This window comes from Solea senegalensis, linkage group LG1 (assembly GCF_019176455.1).
Source record: "Solea senegalensis isolate Sse05_10M linkage group LG1, IFAPA_SoseM_1, whole genome shotgun sequence".
Lineage (NCBI taxonomy): Eukaryota > Metazoa > Chordata > Actinopteri > Pleuronectiformes > Soleidae > Solea > Solea senegalensis.
Genome location: NC_058021.1, coordinates 16,534,860 through 16,556,263, shown reverse-complemented (window position 1 = coordinate 16,556,263; position 21,404 = coordinate 16,534,860). Strand labels below are relative to the sequence as shown.

The 21,404-nt window shown below is 41.0% G+C and overlaps 1 protein-coding gene across 2 annotated transcripts in view; it reads left to right on the top strand.

Annotated features, from left to right (window-relative positions):
- egfra (epidermal growth factor receptor a (erythroblastic leukemia viral (v-erb-b) oncogene homolog, avian)) overlaps nucleotides 1-21,404 on the top strand; it is a 43,466-nt gene that overhangs the window by 17,806 nt on the left and 4,256 nt on the right. For both annotated transcript variants that reach the window (XM_044027212.1, XM_044027220.1), the window contains exons 2-25: nucleotides 3,838-3,989; nucleotides 4,677-4,863; nucleotides 5,148-5,279; nucleotides 5,403-5,471; nucleotides 5,737-5,855; nucleotides 6,154-6,295; nucleotides 7,368-7,484; nucleotides 8,133-8,259; nucleotides 8,335-8,408; nucleotides 8,494-8,581; nucleotides 8,701-8,900; nucleotides 9,021-9,153; nucleotides 9,581-9,671; nucleotides 10,063-10,220; nucleotides 11,538-11,576; nucleotides 11,711-11,855; nucleotides 12,087-12,209; nucleotides 13,558-13,656; nucleotides 15,494-15,679; nucleotides 16,195-16,350; nucleotides 18,022-18,097; nucleotides 18,884-19,030; nucleotides 19,415-19,512; nucleotides 19,598-19,765. In XM_044027212.1, the coding sequence (XP_043883147.1) occupies nucleotides 3,838-3,989; nucleotides 4,677-4,863; nucleotides 5,148-5,279; nucleotides 5,403-5,471; nucleotides 5,737-5,855; nucleotides 6,154-6,295; nucleotides 7,368-7,484; nucleotides 8,133-8,259; nucleotides 8,335-8,408; nucleotides 8,494-8,581; nucleotides 8,701-8,900; nucleotides 9,021-9,153; nucleotides 9,581-9,671; nucleotides 10,063-10,220; nucleotides 11,538-11,576; nucleotides 11,711-11,855; nucleotides 12,087-12,209; nucleotides 13,558-13,656; nucleotides 15,494-15,679; nucleotides 16,195-16,350; nucleotides 18,022-18,097; nucleotides 18,884-19,030; nucleotides 19,415-19,512; nucleotides 19,598-19,765 (3,026 nt within the window). The remainder of the gene's footprint in view (nucleotides 1-3,837; nucleotides 3,990-4,676; nucleotides 4,864-5,147; nucleotides 5,280-5,402; nucleotides 5,472-5,736; nucleotides 5,856-6,153; nucleotides 6,296-7,367; nucleotides 7,485-8,132; nucleotides 8,260-8,334; nucleotides 8,409-8,493; nucleotides 8,582-8,700; nucleotides 8,901-9,020; nucleotides 9,154-9,580; nucleotides 9,672-10,062; nucleotides 10,221-11,537; nucleotides 11,577-11,710; nucleotides 11,856-12,086; nucleotides 12,210-13,557; nucleotides 13,657-15,493; nucleotides 15,680-16,194; nucleotides 16,351-18,021; nucleotides 18,098-18,883; nucleotides 19,031-19,414; nucleotides 19,513-19,597; nucleotides 19,766-21,404) is intronic.

Genomic DNA, 21,404 nt, shown 5'->3' with positions numbered 1-21,404 from the left:
GGTCCGTGGGCCACAAATGGCCCCCCCACTATCAGTACTTGGTCCAGCAGATGATTTCAATTAATCAGATTTTTTAAAAAATCTTCACAGCAACGAACAACTTCATACACAATTCAGAAAATATGAACAGATTGTTTTGGAAAATAAAAATAAAACATCGCTGTTGTAATGGATAGACAAGTTAACAGAGTAAATAACAAATAAAATAACTATTGAGCATGTACTAAATTGAAATAATGCACAATAATTATATACAGTACAAAAGGGAAAATAGTAATCGTTTGTCCAAAGCATTTTTTTGACATTTTATTGGCTATTTGGCATTTACTGGCTATTCTTTGTAACAAGTTGGTGATTAACGCCAATGTCCACATTATCACCAGGCTACTTTTGTTATCTTAAGGTAGCTCACAAAATGTTGGTTTTTGTCTCTGATTGAAGAAGTTTTAAGACACTTGCGACAGTCGGTGGCAAGATTGGATAGTTTAGATTGGATGAAAAAAAAAGTTTCATAGCAAAAACATCAGGCCAAACTAACGTTTACCCATGCTCCTGTCAGTTCGGCTGTTCCATCATCTGCCATTCCCTTCACTGGTAGGTAGTTAGCTAGGTAGTGGATGAATGCCATTATTGTTTTGTTTCGTCAAAACAATTTGTGTGCCAAAAGAAATTGGCATACTGGAGGAACTTGCATCCCAATGGCCGGAGGAATAACAGAATTAAGGCTTTTTGGTTGGCCAATACAATTGTGGCTGGTGTCATAGTCTGTGCAAACACGGAGGAGAATGTATGGAGCCCGGGTAGGGTCATGGTGTGAAATATTTTTTGTCCCGGGGAGAGCCAGGAAGCTCTGGGTAGCACCGGGAAGGAATAACTACTGCAAAACTATTGCAAGGGATTGCAGTTCGTTCTAAAATATTTCCCACCTTAACCCTGTTAGCGCTGTAGAATGGTAATATTTGGGTAGAATTGTTTCCTCAAAGAAAGCCAAAGAAAAGCATTCAGTATTTCATGCTGAATGTGAACTAACTAACTCGTGTAAAACCTTGGACTGCTTTCTTTTATGTAATTGCACGGATTCAATAGCCTCAAGTAACAAATATCTGCCTACACATACTTGACTTTCAACACTAGTCCTCGGGTAAACAGCAAAAGAATGATACCAGACCGAACGTAGCAACAAGCTTCGGTGACTAATGATCGGGTTTATCAAGTCTTTTGTCGAGCCTTGGCTGGGTGCTGATCTGCACAGTGCAATCCAGGGAATTACTTATACAGCTTGATGGGTTGCACACACCCACACACCCACACACCCACCGACACAGTCAGCCAGTGATATAGCCACGGCCACTCCTTGCTCCAGGAGTTCTCTTCTGGACATTTTGTGACGGCAATACAGCTGGAGGAAGTGAAGCAATCGCTAATTAGTCTTTGTCACAGTGTGTCTCTGCAGGACCCACCCTTACATTCAAGTTGACTATAAACATCGTCTTTAATAAGGTTGATGAGGGAAATTTGATTCAGGTGTCATGGAAAAACACTGTTACCAGTCACTTCCAAACTGGAATCATTTACTCACCAGCTGTTGTCTGTCTTTACAAGTATGGAGGTAGTTTGTGCAACCTTTTATGAAGGAATTGTGAAGCCATGTTTCAGTTATATCTGCGATGTTGATTCAGCCTGACCTCGTTTCTTGTCCATGTGTTGCTGCCTAATGAGGAAGTCAGTTTATGGTCTTCGAATATCAGGTCATCCACCACCTGCGAAAGACTTATGAAACCAACAACTGCTCAAGGAGAGTGTTTACTGTGGCCACACTGCTGCTTGCTTAAGCAATCAAATGTTTTGCCATATAAGTATGAGGTTCAGTCGCAGGAAAACGCCTCACCTATGTCGTGTGGCCTTCACTGATCACCGTTAACATTAACAGAACAAAACATTCAGATAGGAAACAAGCCGTGTGCATCTGGGGGATTTGCATACATGTACCGTACACGGCATAATTAGCATCCCTTTTTTGCAAACTGTCATTTGGGATGTTCAAATCAGATTGATTAATAGCCACACAGCTGCAGCGTCATGACAACCTTTTTGTTTTGTTACACTCCGGTTCTCAATCCGAGCAATAATTAAGGGGCTAATTACACGGTTCTTAATCTCACATGGTTCCTCTAATTAAAACCGTCATCGCGCTTTTTGCTCATCTGCCTCTGCTGCTTGGGCATTAGGCTGCTTGGACTAGAGGGTTCATATGAGGGAGATCCCTCAGGGACAAACTAATGAGGAGGAAGAGGAGGGAGGGTGGGAGACAGCTGTCGGTGCCTAATTCTCACTGATTCAGTGCCCATCGCTGCCGGTTTGTGTGTAAACAACAACCGGAATGAAAGGCACTGTGTAAGAAGAAAAAGTGTTTGCCTTGTGATTCCAGCGCCAGGTGAAAGATGGTATTGTGTCGTTTTCTTTTTTCCCCCCCATCGGTTTGCAGAATCACAAAACACCTCCGCGTGTGCAGTAAAATTAACGGTCATGTGTCGTGAGGTGTGTCTCAGAATTTGGTGCACATGTTTAGGCTTTCTTTGCAGTCAAGAGCAGACACGTTTGTGGAATGTGACCCACGAGACATTACACCGGGACCATCGTTTTGTTTTTTGTTTTTTTCAGAGAAACAAACCGGATGATGAAGCTTTTGTTTGTCTGGGCTTATTGCTGAACCTTTAACCTATAACTGAAGACTTATGAAAGAGAGAGAATAATAATTACACGCTGTGTGTGCGTATGGTGGTTGTGTTTATCTACAGCTGCGTGTGTGCAGATGACCTGACACCTAAAACTGCATTCATTAAGAAAGGGGCATTTTGTCAGTATCTGCCTCCTTTATACACACACTTTGCTGCATATGTTTCATGATCAGCTTGAAGGAATTGTATTCCTCTCAATCTCCTTATGACAACTGATGTAAGCCTTAATTTGTTATTAAGTATGCCTCAATGCAGTTAAAACAGGCTGGGATTATAATTCATTGGAGTTTTAGGAGATTCAAAGTTGCTCGCAGATTTGGCGTGCCACATACAGTGTCTCGTGTACATGTGGCACACCAAAACCTTTTCTCCGAAATGACACGACGGGCCTGTAGATGCTGGTCACAGTGGTTGTTTTAACTAGCCCGTGTTGCCGTGGAAAGATTCAGGCCTTTTCCAGAATAAATAAAAGCGTCTCACTTTGACAGCCGTGCCAGCATTTTTGCTTTGTCATTGAGATTTGATTCCTATTGTGGATGCAAGTGAGCTGCTCGCTTATTTTTACGTGAAAGCCGGCCAAGTTATGACTACACAGACCAAATTCACAAACACACACACACACACACACATTCCTGTACAGCATTCTTAGTGAGGACACTTAAAGACATAATGCATTCCATAGCCCCTTACCCAGACTAAATGCCTAACCCTTAACTTAACATAAATAACATAACGTAAATCTAATTCTAACCCTGGTCTTTAGATACTGTGGTTTTTACAACCCTGAAAAAGCTAAAAATTGTCCTCACTATCCCAAAATGGCCTTGCTCCTTATGGTTTATATGTTATTTGGTCCTCATGGGGACAAACATACAAGTACATACACACACAAAGATAGGGAGGGGAGAGAGAACACCATAAACCGAGCCAACGTGTTACATAAGCAGCGGCTGTGTCTGACTGAGAGCACTGCAGAACCTTGGAAAAATGCTTGAGTGACACTGCCCTGCAATTCCAGATGATTTACATGCCGTGCACATGATTTGTTTCTCGAAACATTTAAATAAGCCTGACAATTTATTATTATTCTTGTCTGCAGTGTGCCAAGGAATCTCTAATCGCTTAAACCTTCTGGGCTCCAAGGAAGACCACTACCAGAACATGGTGAAGACCTACAGCAACTGCACTGTAGTCCTGGAGAATCTGGAAGTGACCTACATGGAGGCGCACCGTGACCTGTCCTTCCTCAGGGTAAAGATTGCACTCGGTTAACACAGGGACAGGCTTAACATGCACAGAGGAGTTGCACGTGATGGTGGTGGTGGGGGGAGGGGGGTTACCTGTTTTTATCTGCCTCTTTGGTGGTCTGAAGTCAGTCAGCCAGATAATCTGTGGCCTGGACCTTCACAGACTCGTCCCTCGCTCTTATCACTTCAGTTCAGATAATTAGAATCAGAGTGCAGAGTGAGTCCACGGAGGGACAGATGATTCACTGTGTTTGTAACCCCTCTAACTCCAGCTGTAACGACGAGGTTGTGAACACTGCGCAGATATAAGGAGAGACCACACATACACACACACACACATATGCAAGCCTGCACGCACAAAATGAAATGTGATATACCATATACCATGCAGTAAAGGGCAGTGTGTTTCTTTTTTACAAAAGTAATTTACAGTATTTGTCACTTTTCTGTTGCTGCAGTGGCTGATTGTGTGGTTGCATATCAATTCATATATTTTCACAGTGATTAGAATTTATGATTTCATGTCCTCCTGTTTAGTGTCATCCGTCCTAACATTACAGATCTGTTTATTCTATGATTTTGTCGTGGATTATTAAAATAATGTATGAAACCTGACATTTTCTGGACCAAACGATTACTCGATTAATCAAGAAAAGCGATAAAATAATCAACAATTTATTTTCTTCCACAGTCAATTGAAGAAGTGGGCGGTTATGTCCTGATCGCCCTCAACACAGCCCCAAGGATTACTCTGGAAAACCTGCGTATCATTCGCGGTCATTCCCTCTATGAGGGAAAGTTTGCTCTCACTGTTCTTGCCAATAAGGACAAAGCTACAGGTCAGAGCACCAGAGAGATTGTTCTCACCAGCCTGACGGGTAAGTCCAACTCAGTACAGTACATAACTATAATTTGACAATTTAAGAAATAATAATGTGCTTTACTGTGTTTTCATTTTTTTTCATGGACAGCAATAAAAATTATATTTTAAATATCATTTTGTTAAAAAGCTTTTACACACTGGTGTATGAACCATTACAGAAACATAAAAAAAAAGATTTTTATAATTACCAGTGCTGTTAATGGTTAGACCGTGGTCTAATACAATAGTTTACACTGTATATTTAAGTGTGCGGATTTCTAAAGCTCATGCTCCTCGCAGAAATTCTCGAAGGAGGCGTTAAGTTCGGGTCCCACCAGCTGTGCAACGTGGAGACGATTCAGTGGTACGATATCGTCAACATGGACCGCAAACCTGTCATGGAGCTGCCGGAGGCCAGCAACAATCCACTTTGTGAGGAGCTCATTTTACAGCAACATACAAAGATAGCAGATTTAATTCACTGTATAAGAAGTAGATCATTTCCCAAACATTTATACCTACTCATTGAGTTGTTTGTTTTTTGTTTTTTTAAAGGTAAACCATGTGACTCAAGCTGCTTCAATGGTTCATGTTGGGCATCTGGTCCTGAAAACTGTCAAACTTGTAAGCTCTGATCTGTTTTAATGTTATATATTAATACATATGATGTATTAAAACTGTAAAGTCTGACCCTTTTTAATTCATTTGGCATTGTTTGTGTACAGTATACGTTCTATATTTCCTGTGTCAGTTATTGACGTTGTGCTTCTGCAAACCAAACAACAGCAAATTAACACCACTTTCAAACAGCCTTCAATTCAAGTGGCCAAAACAAACTGTCTCGCTGCTACTTGTCAGTCCACTGACTTTGTCCTGTTCTTCCCTCCAGTAACAAAGCTCAACTGTGCACAGCAGTGCTCTAAGAGATGCAAAGGACCTTCACCGAGCGACTGCTGTAATGAGCATTGTGCCGCCGGCTGCACAGGACCACGGCCCACTGACTGTCTGGTGAGAGAAAGACGCCAAAAAGGAAATTTCGGCAGTAAATTTGGACGAGACGCCTTCAACAAAACAAACTCCTCGCTCGGCAGCGTCTGCTTTTATGATCAGAAGTATTTTTATTAGTCTCAGTACCAACGACTTTGATTAAGTCTTTTATTTGGCAGTGGTTCAAATACCAGAGTCTGCTCTCCCCATTTCTCTGTGCAGCTCATGTGCTGCAGGGTGGAATGCAGTGTTATCATTAGTGTGGGGCTCTGTTTTCATCCCTTCAGTGCATACAGGATGACTGTTGTTTGTGCTGCAGGCTTGTCGGGACTTCCAGGATGATGGGGTGTGCAAGGACTCGTGCCCGGGCCTCTGGCGCTACGACCCCAATCTGCACCAGCTGGTGCCCAACCCACATGGAAAGTACAACTTCGGGGCCACGTGTGTCAAGAGCTGCCCTCGTAAGAAAAGCTAAACTCAGTACTTGTGTGTTTTTATCTAGGATTGTTCTGATAAAAAGTGTTATGGTGCGTGTAAGTCGGAACTGGGAGCGACGTGACCCCTGAGTTCACCGTGTTCCATTTGAGAAGTGGGAAACACATGTGTACGACTGTTTTACTGTGAAACAAATACGAAAAGGTTCTAAAAAAAAATAGTCCCACGTGTTGTGGGTTCGTGAGTTGGAAATCCGAATTCTGGTTGTTCTTGTGTAAGGAACACCCCATGACCAAGGCAATTCCAAGTTCCACCTACAAATGGAATGCACCATCAGTCCTTTGACATTAAAATTAGAAGGATATTTGAACTTAAACTTTGAATTAAACTGACTTCCATTGGCCCTGTGGTGCTTTCTTTTCACCCTTGTGCCACCCATAATATGAAACAAAACAAGTCGTAGGAAGTAGACAACAATTAACAGAAGTTAAGCTGGAATTTGTATGGCTGCAAGAAACAGGCAAGGTGAACAAGCAGGTACTCTGATATTTTGTCTCCCCACTTCCAGCTAATGCTGTTCTGGAGCTGAAGCCTTGTTTGCAGAGTCATTTGACCTGGGAGTGAATTCCGATTAAACACATGCCCCCCCCAGCCCTGTTATTTTATATCAGCACACTCCGTGCAAGAAGCTGTTGCCTTGACAGTCAGGACAAATACAACTAAAGTTATTAGGGCCTCACTGGCCAATAGGTAACAGTAATCAGGCACGATTACGTGCATTTTCACATTGCTGTTTGCTGAAATCCTGCCCAAGGTTGTCTTCAAAGCGGTGAGACATTCAACGGTTACACTGCACAGTTACAGTTTAATTATAAACTGTGTAAACAAGGAAAGAAAATGATTGAGTTTCGGGGCATGTCAATGCAAGAACTGTGTTTCCTCAATTTAACTAACTCCCGGCTGTCACACTGCTCCACTGACAAATACCTAACTGTCTGGAGCGTGAGCGTCTACCTACAGAGACAGATGGCATTATTCTGTAGAAGTCTATTTGCCGAAGGATGCACCAGACATGCTTGTGTTTTGCAATTATTCCAGATAACTATATTGTGACGGATCATGGGGCCTGTGTGCGGACGTGCAGTGGTAATACATTCGAGGTGTCTGAGGGCGGAGTCAGGAAATGTGCCAAGTGTATCGGACTGTGCCCCAAAGGTAGGGATTAAGCTCTCTCTCTCTCTCACTCTCTCTCTGTGCAATCTTTGTGACTCAAATGCACAGCAACACAGTTCATAGTGTCACTAGTGCCACCGTCTTTCAGCCAACCTTTATTAACATTTCAAACGTTTCCTAGCCTCATACGATCTAATCTAACCTTGAGGCTTCTTTCTCAGTGATGTAAGTCTACAGATTGTGCGAGGAATTGGTTGACAAAAGTTACAAAAGTCAGTTGGTTCAGCCACTAAAATTCTTTTGTTTCTGGCTTAAAAAAAAAAGTATAATTGCTGCCCAGTGGATATGCAGCAACCTGCAAAACTGCAGTTAAGGGTAGAAGGGAACTGTGTCCTTTCATGTCTGGCCAGTGAGAGTGTTGATAATAAGGTAGAGGGAAAGATATTTTATCCAGCCTATAATTTACATGAGTAGACTCTTATTAAGGTGCTCCGACAGCCAGGCCAATCATTTCTGATTTATTGTCAAGGATTCTGGGTAACAGTGCCTCAAGTAAACTCTGTAGATAATTGACACTTGCATTTTATTTGATATTATTCTGAATTATACTTGTGATTTGATTTTGATTTGTCCACAAATTAGAAAAATATCACCGCGGTTTTTGCAACTGATATTTGCTTTGGTTTGCAGTGTGTAACGGACTCGGCACAGGAGACCTGGTGCGCACGCTCTCTATTAACGCCACCAACATCGACTCCTTTAAAAACTGCACAAAAATAAACGGCAACATTGCCATCATCAAAACGTCCATTCATGGGTACGTGGACACGCCAGGTGTTGCAATTACAACCGCTGACCACTAGGCAGTAACGTGTATTTCCTCGTTTCTCAGGGACACATATACCAAAACACCGAAGATGGACCCTGCCCAGCTTGATGTGTTCAAGACAGTTAAGGAAATTACTGGTAAGGCCATAAAAACCTGAGTAATGCATTACACATTAAAACACACACTAAAGAGCTTCACGATTAACAAACAATGTTGCTTCAGGATACTTGTGGATTCAAATGTGGCCAGAGAGCATGACCTCACTCAGCCCCTTTGAGAACCTGGAGATCATTCGAGGAAGAACTAAACGGTATGTTCCTCGTAAACGTTTCACAACTGCGTAATCCCAAGTAATAAGTTTGTGTTTCTTCAAGGGCCGTCGTAAAACAAAATTTGTAATTTTTTCACCCCTTGGTCCCTTTTCGGTAGTGGGAGCCGCAGTGTGGTTGTGACTCAGCTCGGCATCACCTACCTGGGCCTTCGTTCACTCAAAGAGATTAGTGACGGGGATGTGGTGATCTTTAAGAACCAAAACTTGTGCTACACCAATAAAGGCCACTGGGAGGCACTCTTCAAATCAAAAAGCCAAAGTGCCACTGTTGGGGAAAATTCTGATGCTGACACATGTGGTAAACAGACTTTTTTTTCTACGTAGTGAGCAAGCCACATTATATCAACCTCGTTTAAAATTAGTCAAGTGTGCAGGGGAAAAAAAATCTTCTCTTGAGATTGTGTTTATTTGTTTTTAGATCTGAGAAACAACACTTGCGACAGGAAGTGTACCACAGACGGCTGCTGGGGTCCCGGCCCAGACATGTGCTTTGCCTGCCGTGACTACAGCCGCGATGGGAGCTGCGTTGACTCCTGCAACATCCTTGAGGGGTGAGCGAGGAATCTGGGTTTGAACTTCACGCTCTTAAATGCAGCTCTTCTGACTCTTCAGACAAACACACGGAATGAAATCGGAACGTCAGATGTGCGTGCTGGAGCGATAACCCCCTTCAAAGTCTATTTTCATACCATGAGCATTTCCTGACTTTCAGACAAGTTGGGGATTTGTTATTGCAAACAGCGCTAAGACTAAATATGATCCTAGGTATTTTGAAACACAATATTGTAGCTGAAATGGCACTTTTAAGGCACGTGTTTACCTTTGCAGATCCCTGTCAAACATTGAATCTCGACATGATTACAGTTTAACTTCTGCCCTCAAAAAGGGGATCAAGAGTTTCACTTCACAAGTAACAGTTTGAAATAAGCGGTGCCAGCGGTGAGAGTCTGTAAGCTTTCTCTTTGTTGTTTTTTGCAGAGAGCCACGGGAGGCAGTCGTGAAACAAACCTGCGTGGAGTGTCACCCCGAGTGTCGACGCATGAACGGGACTGCAACCTGTAGTGCACCTGTACGTGTCACGGACAACTAAACTGTTATTTTCTCTTTTTTTCTGCTACCAATTTGTCTTCATTAGACCATAATGCACTGCGGTCACAAAACATGTTCAGCACTGAATGTGCTGTGAGGCTGGGGCATCTTTTATTAGCTCCTAGTACCATCTTTGCTGATATAACAGAGTTCAGACACATTTTTGAGGGTGTTAAAGGTGTCAAATATAGTAGTGGACATGTTGATAAAACGGTATATCAGTCCAAGCTGTTTTTTCTTTATAAGGAAGATAGATGCAACTCCTTTTAAGAAATGACTACTTTGGGACAGGGAAGCTTGCGCAATATTTACGACTACCCCTCTCAAGAGAGTTGTAAACATCATGAGTCTCTTTCCTTTTTTGCTTTCAGGGTTCTGGAAATTGTACTAAGTGTGCCAGCTTCCAAGATGGACTGTTCTGTGTGCCTCGCTGTCCCCAAGGCGTGCCAGGGAAGGATGAAGCACTAGTGTGGAAATACGCAGATGAGATGAAAGTGTGCCAGCTTTGCCACAAGAACTGCACTCAAGGGTAAAAAGCAATGTTCTGCCAAAACAAGAAATGGCACTACATGTCCTGCTATCTGCAGTTACACTGGTGCTGTGACTCTATACAAGCAAATAGAATCACCTGTTATACAATATTTTGGGGTTTTTGGTAGAAATTGAATATGCTAAGCATACATATGTTTGTAAGAGGGATTTTTCCATGATTCAGTTCTAGCACAACTCGGCTTGATTTGACTTTTTTGGTACCTGCTCTGGCGAGGTTCCAAGCGAGCTTAGACGATACTAAAATGTGACAGACTGCCGATCACTGATCGGTCAGAGAGTGTCGTCACTCGAAGTATCATAAGCATGACACTGTCGTCTGACACGAGAATCAAGCCGAGCAATGCCAAACTGTAGATCAGTTAAAAAGACTTAAAAATCCTGAAAAATGCGTTAATCTCCAACATTTAGCGATGACATTTCTAAAATCATGATATTTGGAGGAGTCTGGTGTATTTAGCGACAGCGCTGCTGAAAGCCGGCAATTGTGAGCCTAATTACAGCCCATTCAACTGTATTTTAGTTCATTGACTAAGTCTGCAGGACGATCCGATGAAAGAATTTTTTTAATGAACCGATTCTAATGACAACTGCTTTGTCCATCACTAGTTTGTGTGTTCTGTCGCGTATAAAATGACAGTTTCATGCAGCCGTGCTATGACGACCCCATCCACGTTGAGGAAGTAGTGAAGGAATGGAAAACGACGTGTCTGATAACGAACCGAGCAGAGTAGAGCCGAGTAGTGCTAGAACAGTATGTAAATAAGGCAATGGCCTTTCTTTATGGAGGCAGCCAACTTGTGCAACAGTCAGAAAGGACAAACCAGCAAAAGTGTGTTTTTATTTTTTCATTTTTTGAAGTGTAAATTTACAACACTAACAAAGCAGAATAACATTTCTTCTGCAGTTACAATATCACCATATAGATGTCACTAATTCTTACCGACTGGACTATGGACACCATATTACGTTTGATTTTTTTCAACGTTGTGAGTTATGGGCCTCTCCAACTGTTTTGTAATCTGTAACTGTCTTATGCAAATGTTAATAAACTCGTGTGTATATTTGCTGGTTTTGTGTGTCATAATTGATATGTTCTGCCTTGCCGGCTGCTTGTTAAACTTGGCTGCGTCTATTGGCAGAAATCAGCGTGTCATTATGTTTTGCATGCGCATGACAGAACAGAAAATCAGATAAGTGAAGTGGATGAATGTTCACTGGAAATCAATAGTCTTGTGACTTAGTGAATTATCAGCATGAAGGCACAGTAACAGTCGTTATATTGATTTGTTTACAGGTGCACCGGCCCTGGTCTTGAAGCCTGCCATATTAAACGGTGAGTAAATACAACAACACTCTTCATTGGTGTTTGACAGACTCGAATCACGCCGCTCCTCGTTAATTTTATTCTCAAACGTGATCCTTTTATTTTTATCTGCATTCCTAAATCATCTCTCACCTCTCTTTCAGCCCATCTGGTCTGTCCATGGTTGCAGCTGGTGTGGTTGGAGGGCTGCTGGCTGTTCTTATTGCAGGCCTGTCGGTTTTCGTGTTGCTACGCCGACGCCACATCAAGAGGAAGAGGACCATGCGCAGGCTGCTCCAAGAGAGAGAGGTAAGATGAGGGAACTGCGTCTTCATTCTTGTGGGGGAAACGTCAATATATTGAGAGAGATGCACAGATTACAGGGATGTCACTTAATGCTGAGATTGCATTTTATTTCCAGTGTTTATTTTGTGTGTGTCCGACGTGTAATGAGAATTGATTTGCCAAGTTGCATTGTTAAATGATCACTAATGCTGTTTGTGAGACTGTTTGCAAGACGTTCTGATTTTTCTTTCTCAGCTGGTTGAGCCTCTAACTCCGAGCGGAGAGGCACCGAACCAGGCTCTGCTGCGGATCCTGAAAGAGCCTGAATTTAAGAAAATCAAAGTGCTGGGATCAGGGGCTTTTGGCACAGTTTATAAGGTAATAACACTGCATCTCGACTGCAGCTGGTACTCCAAAGTATGTTATTTGCCAAGTCTACTCAACACAGAGGTGTGTGTGTGGTTTTTACATCTGTAGTTAATTTCTCAATTAAACACTGATTTCTGATTTGTCACTCTCAGGAAGTCCTCGTTCTTTCTGCTTATGTAACTGAAATTGATCCGTTAATCACAACTTTAAATTTACAAATACACTGTGGCAGGACTGTTGATATATGAGTAGTATAGTATTATAATTTGTGGCTAAGCCAGTATGATACTCATGCTGACATACTCAACATGTCTGTCTGATACTGGTCAAAATCACTGGATCCTATAGTGGAGAGAGAAAATCGTAAAAATCCCATTCAATCTGTAAACACTTATATCTCATATCACACAAGCACAGATTGTAAAAATGACAATAAAAGGTAGTAAAAACATTTTTAACTGTTTTTACGGCAGTTATGGCTAGGAGGTAATCTATCATCAACCTTGTGACTGTTAACAACATTATTTTATGCTCATGGTTGCACGCTTGTTTTTTTTAACGTGACAATTTCCATAAAATTAGGTCAAACACTTGGTCTGAGCCTTGAAATTCTTCTTTTTAGACCCACTCGTAGAAGGACGGGACCTCATTCCCAGAATGTAAACAGTGTCCGCCATCTTTGCTAACAGTTACGCTAACAGGACCAAGTGTCACTGGTGGGCATGTAACAAAGAAAAGAATATTATAAAAGATATTTCTCAATTGAAAAATCTGGTATCTTGAAGGTTAATTTTAGGGTTTCAGTTTTAGGTTTGGAGGCTTTATGCTCGTCAGCAACATTTTAGAAAAAGAAGCGTTTAAGTGCTATTTCAGGGGCAAACATTACTTTCAGGTTGGAATTAGCTTGAACCTCTTGCGAGGTAAGGACAGCTTAACAATATCACACTAAAAAAACTGCATTACAGGATCCTGCATTTTAAGTACAGGTATAGAAATACTCATATATAATATACCATAATATTATGATATTGTTGTTATTTATGCATAGGTAGCTGGTACAGGTGGAGCTAACATTTGTTTTACAGTGCTTTGATGCATGCTGTAAAATAACAATATTACACTCTGAAATGTAATGAAGAATAAAATTAATGTAAATATTAAGTGATAACTGAACTGTAATTGTATTTGTGTTATTTGGGGGTTAGGGGACAGTTACAGAATAAATAGTGTGTGAAATTTAAGGATTAGATTTTTTCTTTGGTGTCCTTTCTCTGATGTAATGTGCTTCTTATTATATACACACTTGTGTTCCATTGTCAATTCAAGCCAGTTAAATAACAACCTTGTGTTTTTGCAGGGCCTGTGGGTTCCAGAGGGAGAGGATGTGAAGATCCCAGTGGCCATCAAGCTTTTAAGAGAGGCCACATCACCAAAAGCAAACAAAGAGATCTTGGACGTAGGTTCACTGATTTATGTGCCAACCTTTTGAACTCCCAAGTTTACTTTAACACTGAGTCAAAACTAAAACAGTGATTTGAAATGTTATTCCCTAAAATACTGCAGTAAGAATGTGTGATGCTGGTGGGGAATTACGGTTTAATGTACAAAGTTACACTTTCGTCAATCTGATTATCACACCGCTGTTGTGACTAGATTAAAAAAGGCTCAGACACACTTGCCAGATTGTATTTCATAAACCCTGTAACTTATTTGAAAAAGTAATGACCTGGTAGTTTCCTTGTAATGTAGAACGTTTCATGTTTGTACACTGTGACCCTCTTAAAGCCTGCTGGAAATAGGATTAACTCCTCGGAAAACTGCTTGTGGGTGTTGGTGTGTAATCCAACACTGAGGTGTTCTGGAAAAGGATGCAATCCTGAAGCCACACTGAGGAAAACAACCTGTTTTTAATGCATTATGCTGTATGAACGGCTGAATCTGCATCTCACATCCTGTCATTTTGTGGCGTTGCACAGTCACAGTTGCACAGTCACTGTACATCTGGATGTCATGCAGTCGAGTCTTGCTTTTTAAATGCCTCTTTCTCACACTGTCAGAAATGACAGAGCTCCCTAAAAGTAAAGTAGTTATTTAACGAGTAATGTTGGCTCTGTAGTAGACAATATATACAATTTTTGTGATACAATTAATGCATTCATGGAGGAAAATCTGCAAAATAAGCTCCGTTTGAATCTGTGTTTGCACATGCCTCCTATGAAGCCCGTTGTTGGTGGATTATCCACACGGTTTACTTTTCTCTTGTGACGGCAGAGAGTTTCCACTGCTGGCTGCTGGGAGACTTATTTCAGTGAGTGTTTGTTTGCTATCAGTGTCCAGGACAAATGTTGATACTTATGCCAGCTATAGAGGCTATGAAATTCAATTCAACTTTAATGTCATGCCTGTTGTGCAGAGCAGAATGAAAGAGCTATAGATCGTTGGTGTCCAGTGCAGATTAAATTACGTCAGAGTAAATATGATAACAAAAACAGACTCAAGAAAAAAAAGGTCTCTTTGTTCTCTGCTGCTTTTACATCATCTAATTACTTTAATTAACAGTATGATTGTGATATAGTTAGTTGTAGTTGTGGAAAATGTGCCGCACACACAGATGTGCTGTATGAAAGTGTGAGTTTGGGTGTGAATGGGTGAATGACAAAACTGTAGTAGACAGCAGCTTTGAGGGGTCATCAAGACTAGAAAAGTGCATGTAAATACAGACTTTTTATCATGTAGACCAGCACTACATTTTACCTTCCATTCTTTCACTTTTATTTCTCTAAATCGAAAGACACCTGTGTATGATGATATCATGCTGTATGAGTATTTGCCTTACCTAGAAAAAGATTTGGAGGGTTAAAGGGTTAAGAAGTTGAACCGACAACTTTGTTTTTGACTTTGCAACTTAAATCAGGGAAATATGATGTGCAATATCTTCCTTATCCAACGTAGAAAAGGGCAAACAAAAAAAACAAGTGTTTTCTTGTGGAGACACAAGTTTCTGTACTCTGTACACTGTACTCTAGTAAAGTTAGATGGCAGCAAACCTTAGGTTAATTATCCCCTGAAACGTGAGTGAGGTGGAACAAATGTTGAAAAAGAACTTTAGGTTGGGGGGGAGGGGTTGTGACACTAGCAGTGTTTTTGGGTTACGCAAAAAGTTACACACTGGAGCTTTAATAGAGAGAACACAATATAGAAACAACAGAAAAGGCTAGTGACAATGAGGAATACATTTTGTGATAATAATTTATAATAATATATATAATAATTTATATGCAATCACTCTTCAGGAGGCGTATGTGATGGCCAGCGTGGAACACCCTCATGTGTGTCGCCTGCTTGGCATCTGCCTGACCTCCACTGTGCAGCTCGTCACCCAGCTGATGCCATTCGGCTGCCTGCTGGACTACGTCAAAGAGAAGAAGGACAACATTGGCTCTCAGCACCTGCTCAACTGGTGTGTGCAGATTGCCAAGGTAAGAGAGAGCAAACCCCATGCAAAGACATTGAGTTACATGGTGGAGTCTGTGGGTGTGTACAACAACACACCCACTGTGTTTGATACAATAGGAATATGAAATATGAAATGGGTTTAGCAACAGTGCACACAGTCTCTAACTGCTTAGCTGTAATGTATTGTTTTATGTTTTATTGTATTTATTTATTGTAAGGAACTTTTCTTCCTGTGTTTCAGCTATGCTGAATTGCTGGCTTGAATCATTTGCATTTGTATGAATACATTGAAATGTACATGAGAAGAACAAGAAACATTCAAGTCACACTGTAACAAACAATGTTTTTCCAGTCCATCTCCTCTATATCTGTCTAAATGAATATATGTTATATTGTATTGCAGGTGACAAGTCTTAAGCACGCTCAGATCCTCTTTTTTATCATGTCTGACTGACAAAATGACCCATGTCTTGAGGGCTTGTGCAAAAAGGACAGTGTTTATGTAGTAACTTGCCCTTCACGGTTTGTTTGACAAAAGGGTATGAACTACCTGGAGGAGCGCCACTTGGTACACCGTGACTTGGCAGCCAGAAACGTTCTAGTGAAGACTCCTCACCATGTCAAGATCACAGACTTTGGTCTGGCTAAACTCCTCAATGCAGATGAGAAGGAGTACCACGCAGATGGCGGCAAGGTTGGTACCAAAAAAGCAAAGTCGGTGCTGCACGTATAAATTCCTTTTGTTGTTGCACACGGTGTCAAATAGTCCTGAGTATGAAAGACTTATTTTTTTGCATTCATGGCCTGTTACAAACTGGCTAGCGGTTATGACAGATGATTTCCTGTGTAGTGCCATTGCTTTAGATTTTATCTTGTGTTAGTGAACTGACTGAAATGATCAGATAAGTTGTTTCCTTATAAGTTTTCTTTGTGAAACTGAAAACACAAAGTTTCCCACCCCAGTGATTAATGGTCCCTGAAATAATAACAATGAAAACATACAACATACAAATACAAACAAATGCTTATTACATTCAAACTATTGTCAAATTAGTTCATACAATATTGATAAAGCCTATCAGCTCCTCATGGCTCTGTCTGTGTTTCTCAGTAAAGCAGTGTTTAGATCTCACGATGCCTGGCTGCACACAGGAAGTGATTTGTTGTGACATTGTGCTCGTCAAGCAGAATTGCAGTCAAACGTTTTCAGACGTGAATGCTACTGGTTAGAAAAACTGCAAAACACACAAACACACCATCAGTCAGGTCTGATAGTATTGCTTGACGAAGCTCATTTCAGATGAAGGTCAACACATATAAACAATGTAACATTGTTTCTTTTCAAAAAGACCAAACTGAGGCAGAGTAATAACATTAACAACAACAAAAATACACACTGCAGCTTTAACCTTCCAAAAAAGTGCTGGCAACATATTTTTCTGATATTATCTTTCAGATACTATTACCACCATATATTTTTATAACCGACGATACAGTTACTTGTGATACAGTCGTCAGACATGTTATTGCCTGTCCACAGCAGAAGGACAGATGTGGAGATGTCAGTGCTGTGAAATTTATCGTGACTCAGACATTTGCAGCTGCTGAGATCTCCCTACGCCACTCGTTCCAGTGTAGTGCAACTCTGCAAGATGTTGTTAATTAAGTAGTCGAGGACAGTTTTCCGTCGAAAAGTGAGTAGAGCCAGACATGAAAGGACGAGGACGAGCCTTAATCCTTGTGCAGGGAAACATTCCAGAAATCATTTTTTTTTAAGCTCTATGTGGTGACGGCACTCTGCCTCTTGTCTCCTGGTAAACTGCAAACTCCACAAAGAACGTTGACTGTGGGATTTTGCACCACTAGGTGACAGTACAGTGACACTGTACTTAATGTGCTGCAGTGTTTCACATACTTTTTAAAGATAGCGAACCATTGGTACCCAAATACACATAATACACAATATAAGTAATGATGGGAGAAAACATGTGGGTGCTCTAATTCTGTGAGCTATTTTTAATGGCATTTCTGTTAACACCTAATGCTATTTTCGATGGGTAATACAAGATATTACAAGGTGTATGTGCACGGTATATAAAACATACAGGCATTCATCTTCAATGCACGGCTGGAAAGAAAGTCAAAATGCTGTTAAAAAAAACACAATTCATTCTAAAAACGTGCTACAGCACTGTGAGTCAAAGAAGCCAAAAATGACTTAATGCTTTAAGATTAAACAGATGTGTGAAATATTACCTGTAAAGTGTATCTAGTTGAAAACACATGAAGTCCACTGCTGCATACACTAAAAAAAACAAAAGTACATTGAATTTTTAAATATTTGACCATTCAAACTTTTTCACAGGTCCCAATAAAATGGATGGCTCTCGAATCTATCCTGAACAGGACGTACACACACCAGAGTGATGTATGGAGCTATGGTGAGTCTGTCTTTCTTTATGTCGTCTCTACCCCAGCCTGAACTCTGCTTGCTGGATCCCAGATTTGAGCCTGAATCTTTGTGCGGCGTCAGATGTGTAAAGCAGCTGGGCGATACTCCTGAGTAATGGTGACAGTCTCACAGGAGAAATATTTATTCTTTTCTAAATAAAGTGAGTTAACGGCAAGTGAGACCGAGAGAGAGGGGATGCTTGTTTTGAGGCTACAGGAAAGGATGTTGCTTTTGGATCTAATGCGGCTTGTCAACATTTTTAAAAACTTGCCAGCATCTGCGATTTTTATGACACAGGTAGTGCACACCTACACACTCGCAGTCTCAGGTGGACAATATCCTGTCAGAAGAGATTGTTACCACATCCCACAAAAACAGTTCCTCCAGTCCTGAGCAAAAGTTCTGCGTGCACTAATGCCCACACACACATACATAAAAACCAACCAGAGCACATCTTTCACGATTGGGCAAGCATCCAAATCATCTTTTCCCAAGGTTTTTATCCGCTCAATATGGCAAAAACATCAACAGACCCTGGCAGAAGAGTCCGGCTTCCTTCCCTCCTTTTCCTTTCTTCAGTTCCTCCACCACAGCGATGCATCCTGCTTACTCCCACTACTGCACGCCGAGCCAATTTGTCAAGATAACAGTTTGGACTACGGAAGTCAACGATCTGCCACTCTCATTTCTCCTCTTTTTCAGGAGCAAAAATAAGTGAATATGTGAATGGCAGCCCGTCAGACTGACATTTACTGACTGTGCTTTCTTTCTGTAGGTGTGACAGTCTGGGAGCTGATGACATTTGGGACCAAACCGTATGATGGGATTCCAGCCAATAAAATAGCTGGAGTCCTAGAGAAAGGGGAGCGACTGCCTCAACCGCCGATCTGCACCATAGATGTTTACATGATCATGGTGAAATGTAAGCTCCACAGGCAGCTGGTGGCTCAAACCTCCACTGTACCAACTCTTTTCGTTGTCAGTGATGTGGTTTGTAAAGTTTGTAATGATAAAATGCAGTTGCAGATGTTTTGCTTGTTTTCAAGATTTGAACATTTGCGATAATGACATTGATATCTCGATACATTGAGCAGTGTGAATGTAACATATCCCAAACAATTGTGCTTTTCAAAGTTTTATAGACCAAAATATAATGTGAATAATCATTGATTTTCTGTTTAATACATATTTGTATCCTCTCTTTTTGACTTCTCATTGAAACCTGTTGCTTTTGCTGTTGCAGTGAATTTCTGTTGTTATTTGAGTCAGTAACTCTTGATGATATCCGTGCCTGTGTCTTGAACAGGTTGGATGATTGATGCAGACAGCAGACCTAGGTTTCGGGAACTAATAGCCGAGTTTACAAAGATGGCACGGGATCCTTCTCGTTATCTTGTCATTCAGGTACATTTTAATTCAAAGTTTGGTCAATTTCTTAATGAATCCGTCTTTTTATTTGATAATGAAAGACAGACTCTTCACTTTCCAGGGGGACGACTGCATGCACCTACCGAGTCCCACAGACACTAAGTTCTACCGTAGCCTGATCAGCGGGGAGGACATGGAGGACGCTGTGGATGCAGACGAGTACCTGATGCCACAACATGGCTTCTTCAGCAGTCCAAGCACCTCCCACACGCCACTGCTTCACTCCACAGTAAGCTACAGCATGTCTCAGGTGACATTTGTGGTACCGGGAAATGACCTATCCCAGCTGTAAAAAAAGAGATTTATTGTCATTTACCCTGAAAAAGCAGAAAAATATGAAAAAGTCAAATCAAATCCGAACTCCCATTTTGAAGCCTCCAGAATTGCAATTTGACTCTTTACAAACCAAAGTTCACAGATGTCGCCTTCAACCAGGCTCTTGTTGGACAATTCCAGCTATCAAACACACTGGTCTCCACTCATATGTTCTGTACTTAGCCCTCTATTTTCCTCTAAATTAAAAATAATATGCAAAATTGACATCATGTGCTATTAAAGAAGACCTGAAAGTACTAATTAAGTCATCAGGCAAATGTTTACCGACATTAAAAATCAAGTGAGAGGTAGTAGCTTTTGTTTCCATTGACTTCAAATAAGGTTCTTTATGCAACCAGCAGATTTACTCTATTTAGTATAATTTGGTTAAGCACCTGTTGTTGTTGACTTCACCCAGGAAAACTGGACGACTGCATTCATTTTTTTACAGTTTTCAAAGTTTATACACAGTCTATTGTATAAAGATTGACAACGGAAAGAATACAGAGGAAAGAAATAAGTATGACATTCTTAAAAAGTAAAATCCAAGTACAAACAAGTCAAAGTTATGAGCGTGTAAAGAGCATAAAGCAGCAGTAAAGTCACTAGTGACAATGCATGCTGATCAATGACTAAAATGTTTCCTCAGACGAACAGAGAGGTGACTCATATCCACTGCCCGTGTGTTTGTGTACAATTTCCACAAGGTGGCATAGTTAGATTACTCTGACAGTGCCACATAGAGCTGCCATTAGGAGTCAGAGTTGCTGTAAAATAAACCAAGTAAATAAAAATATGGTGTAGGATCGATCAGTATAGACAGAGAAAGATGCATAAAATAAATTAACAGTATATTATATTCACAGTATACTGTATACATACACATATTGTGTGCGACAGTACTGTCATATCAACAAATGACCCACCAGATTAGAAAATTGCATGAAATTGGTTTAGTTTTAAACTGTAGCAGATGTTGTCCAGGTTTCACCGCCACATGTGCTTCTAATCACAAAATTACTGGAACCTGAGCTCCAGATAATTGTGACTGTAGATTTATCTGGAAAAAAAAAAGAGTCAATCTGTGCAGTATGTGATGAGGCTGAGGAACTTTTATTACAGACACACGCACGCCAGATTCAATCACGCCGCTGTTCCCTCTCCAAACGGTGGAAGAGGAAAACCAGCTGTTTTTTTAAAGCAACGGTCAGATTACGCAGGGAAATGTGCATTAGCTGATTTTGTAGCACGTCCTCTTCACAGACAGTCAGTGAACGGTTTGAAATTTTAATTTTGCTGTTTTAACCGTGTTTTGGGAAATGGGTTTCCTGCATTAATCATTAGCCTGTGAGTCAGAGTGGAAATGAACGCACATTCAGCTTTTTTTTTTTTTGTTTAGCTTGTTGGATGCAATCAGCTTTCACAAACGCCTGTGAATGTGTGCGATCACACAGGAGGGAGAGTGAGCACACTTGAACTTGAAGTTTCCCCAACTTGAAACCTGAGTGACTGCTCATACTCGTACCTGGCCTGAACCCTGAACCCAGAAACTC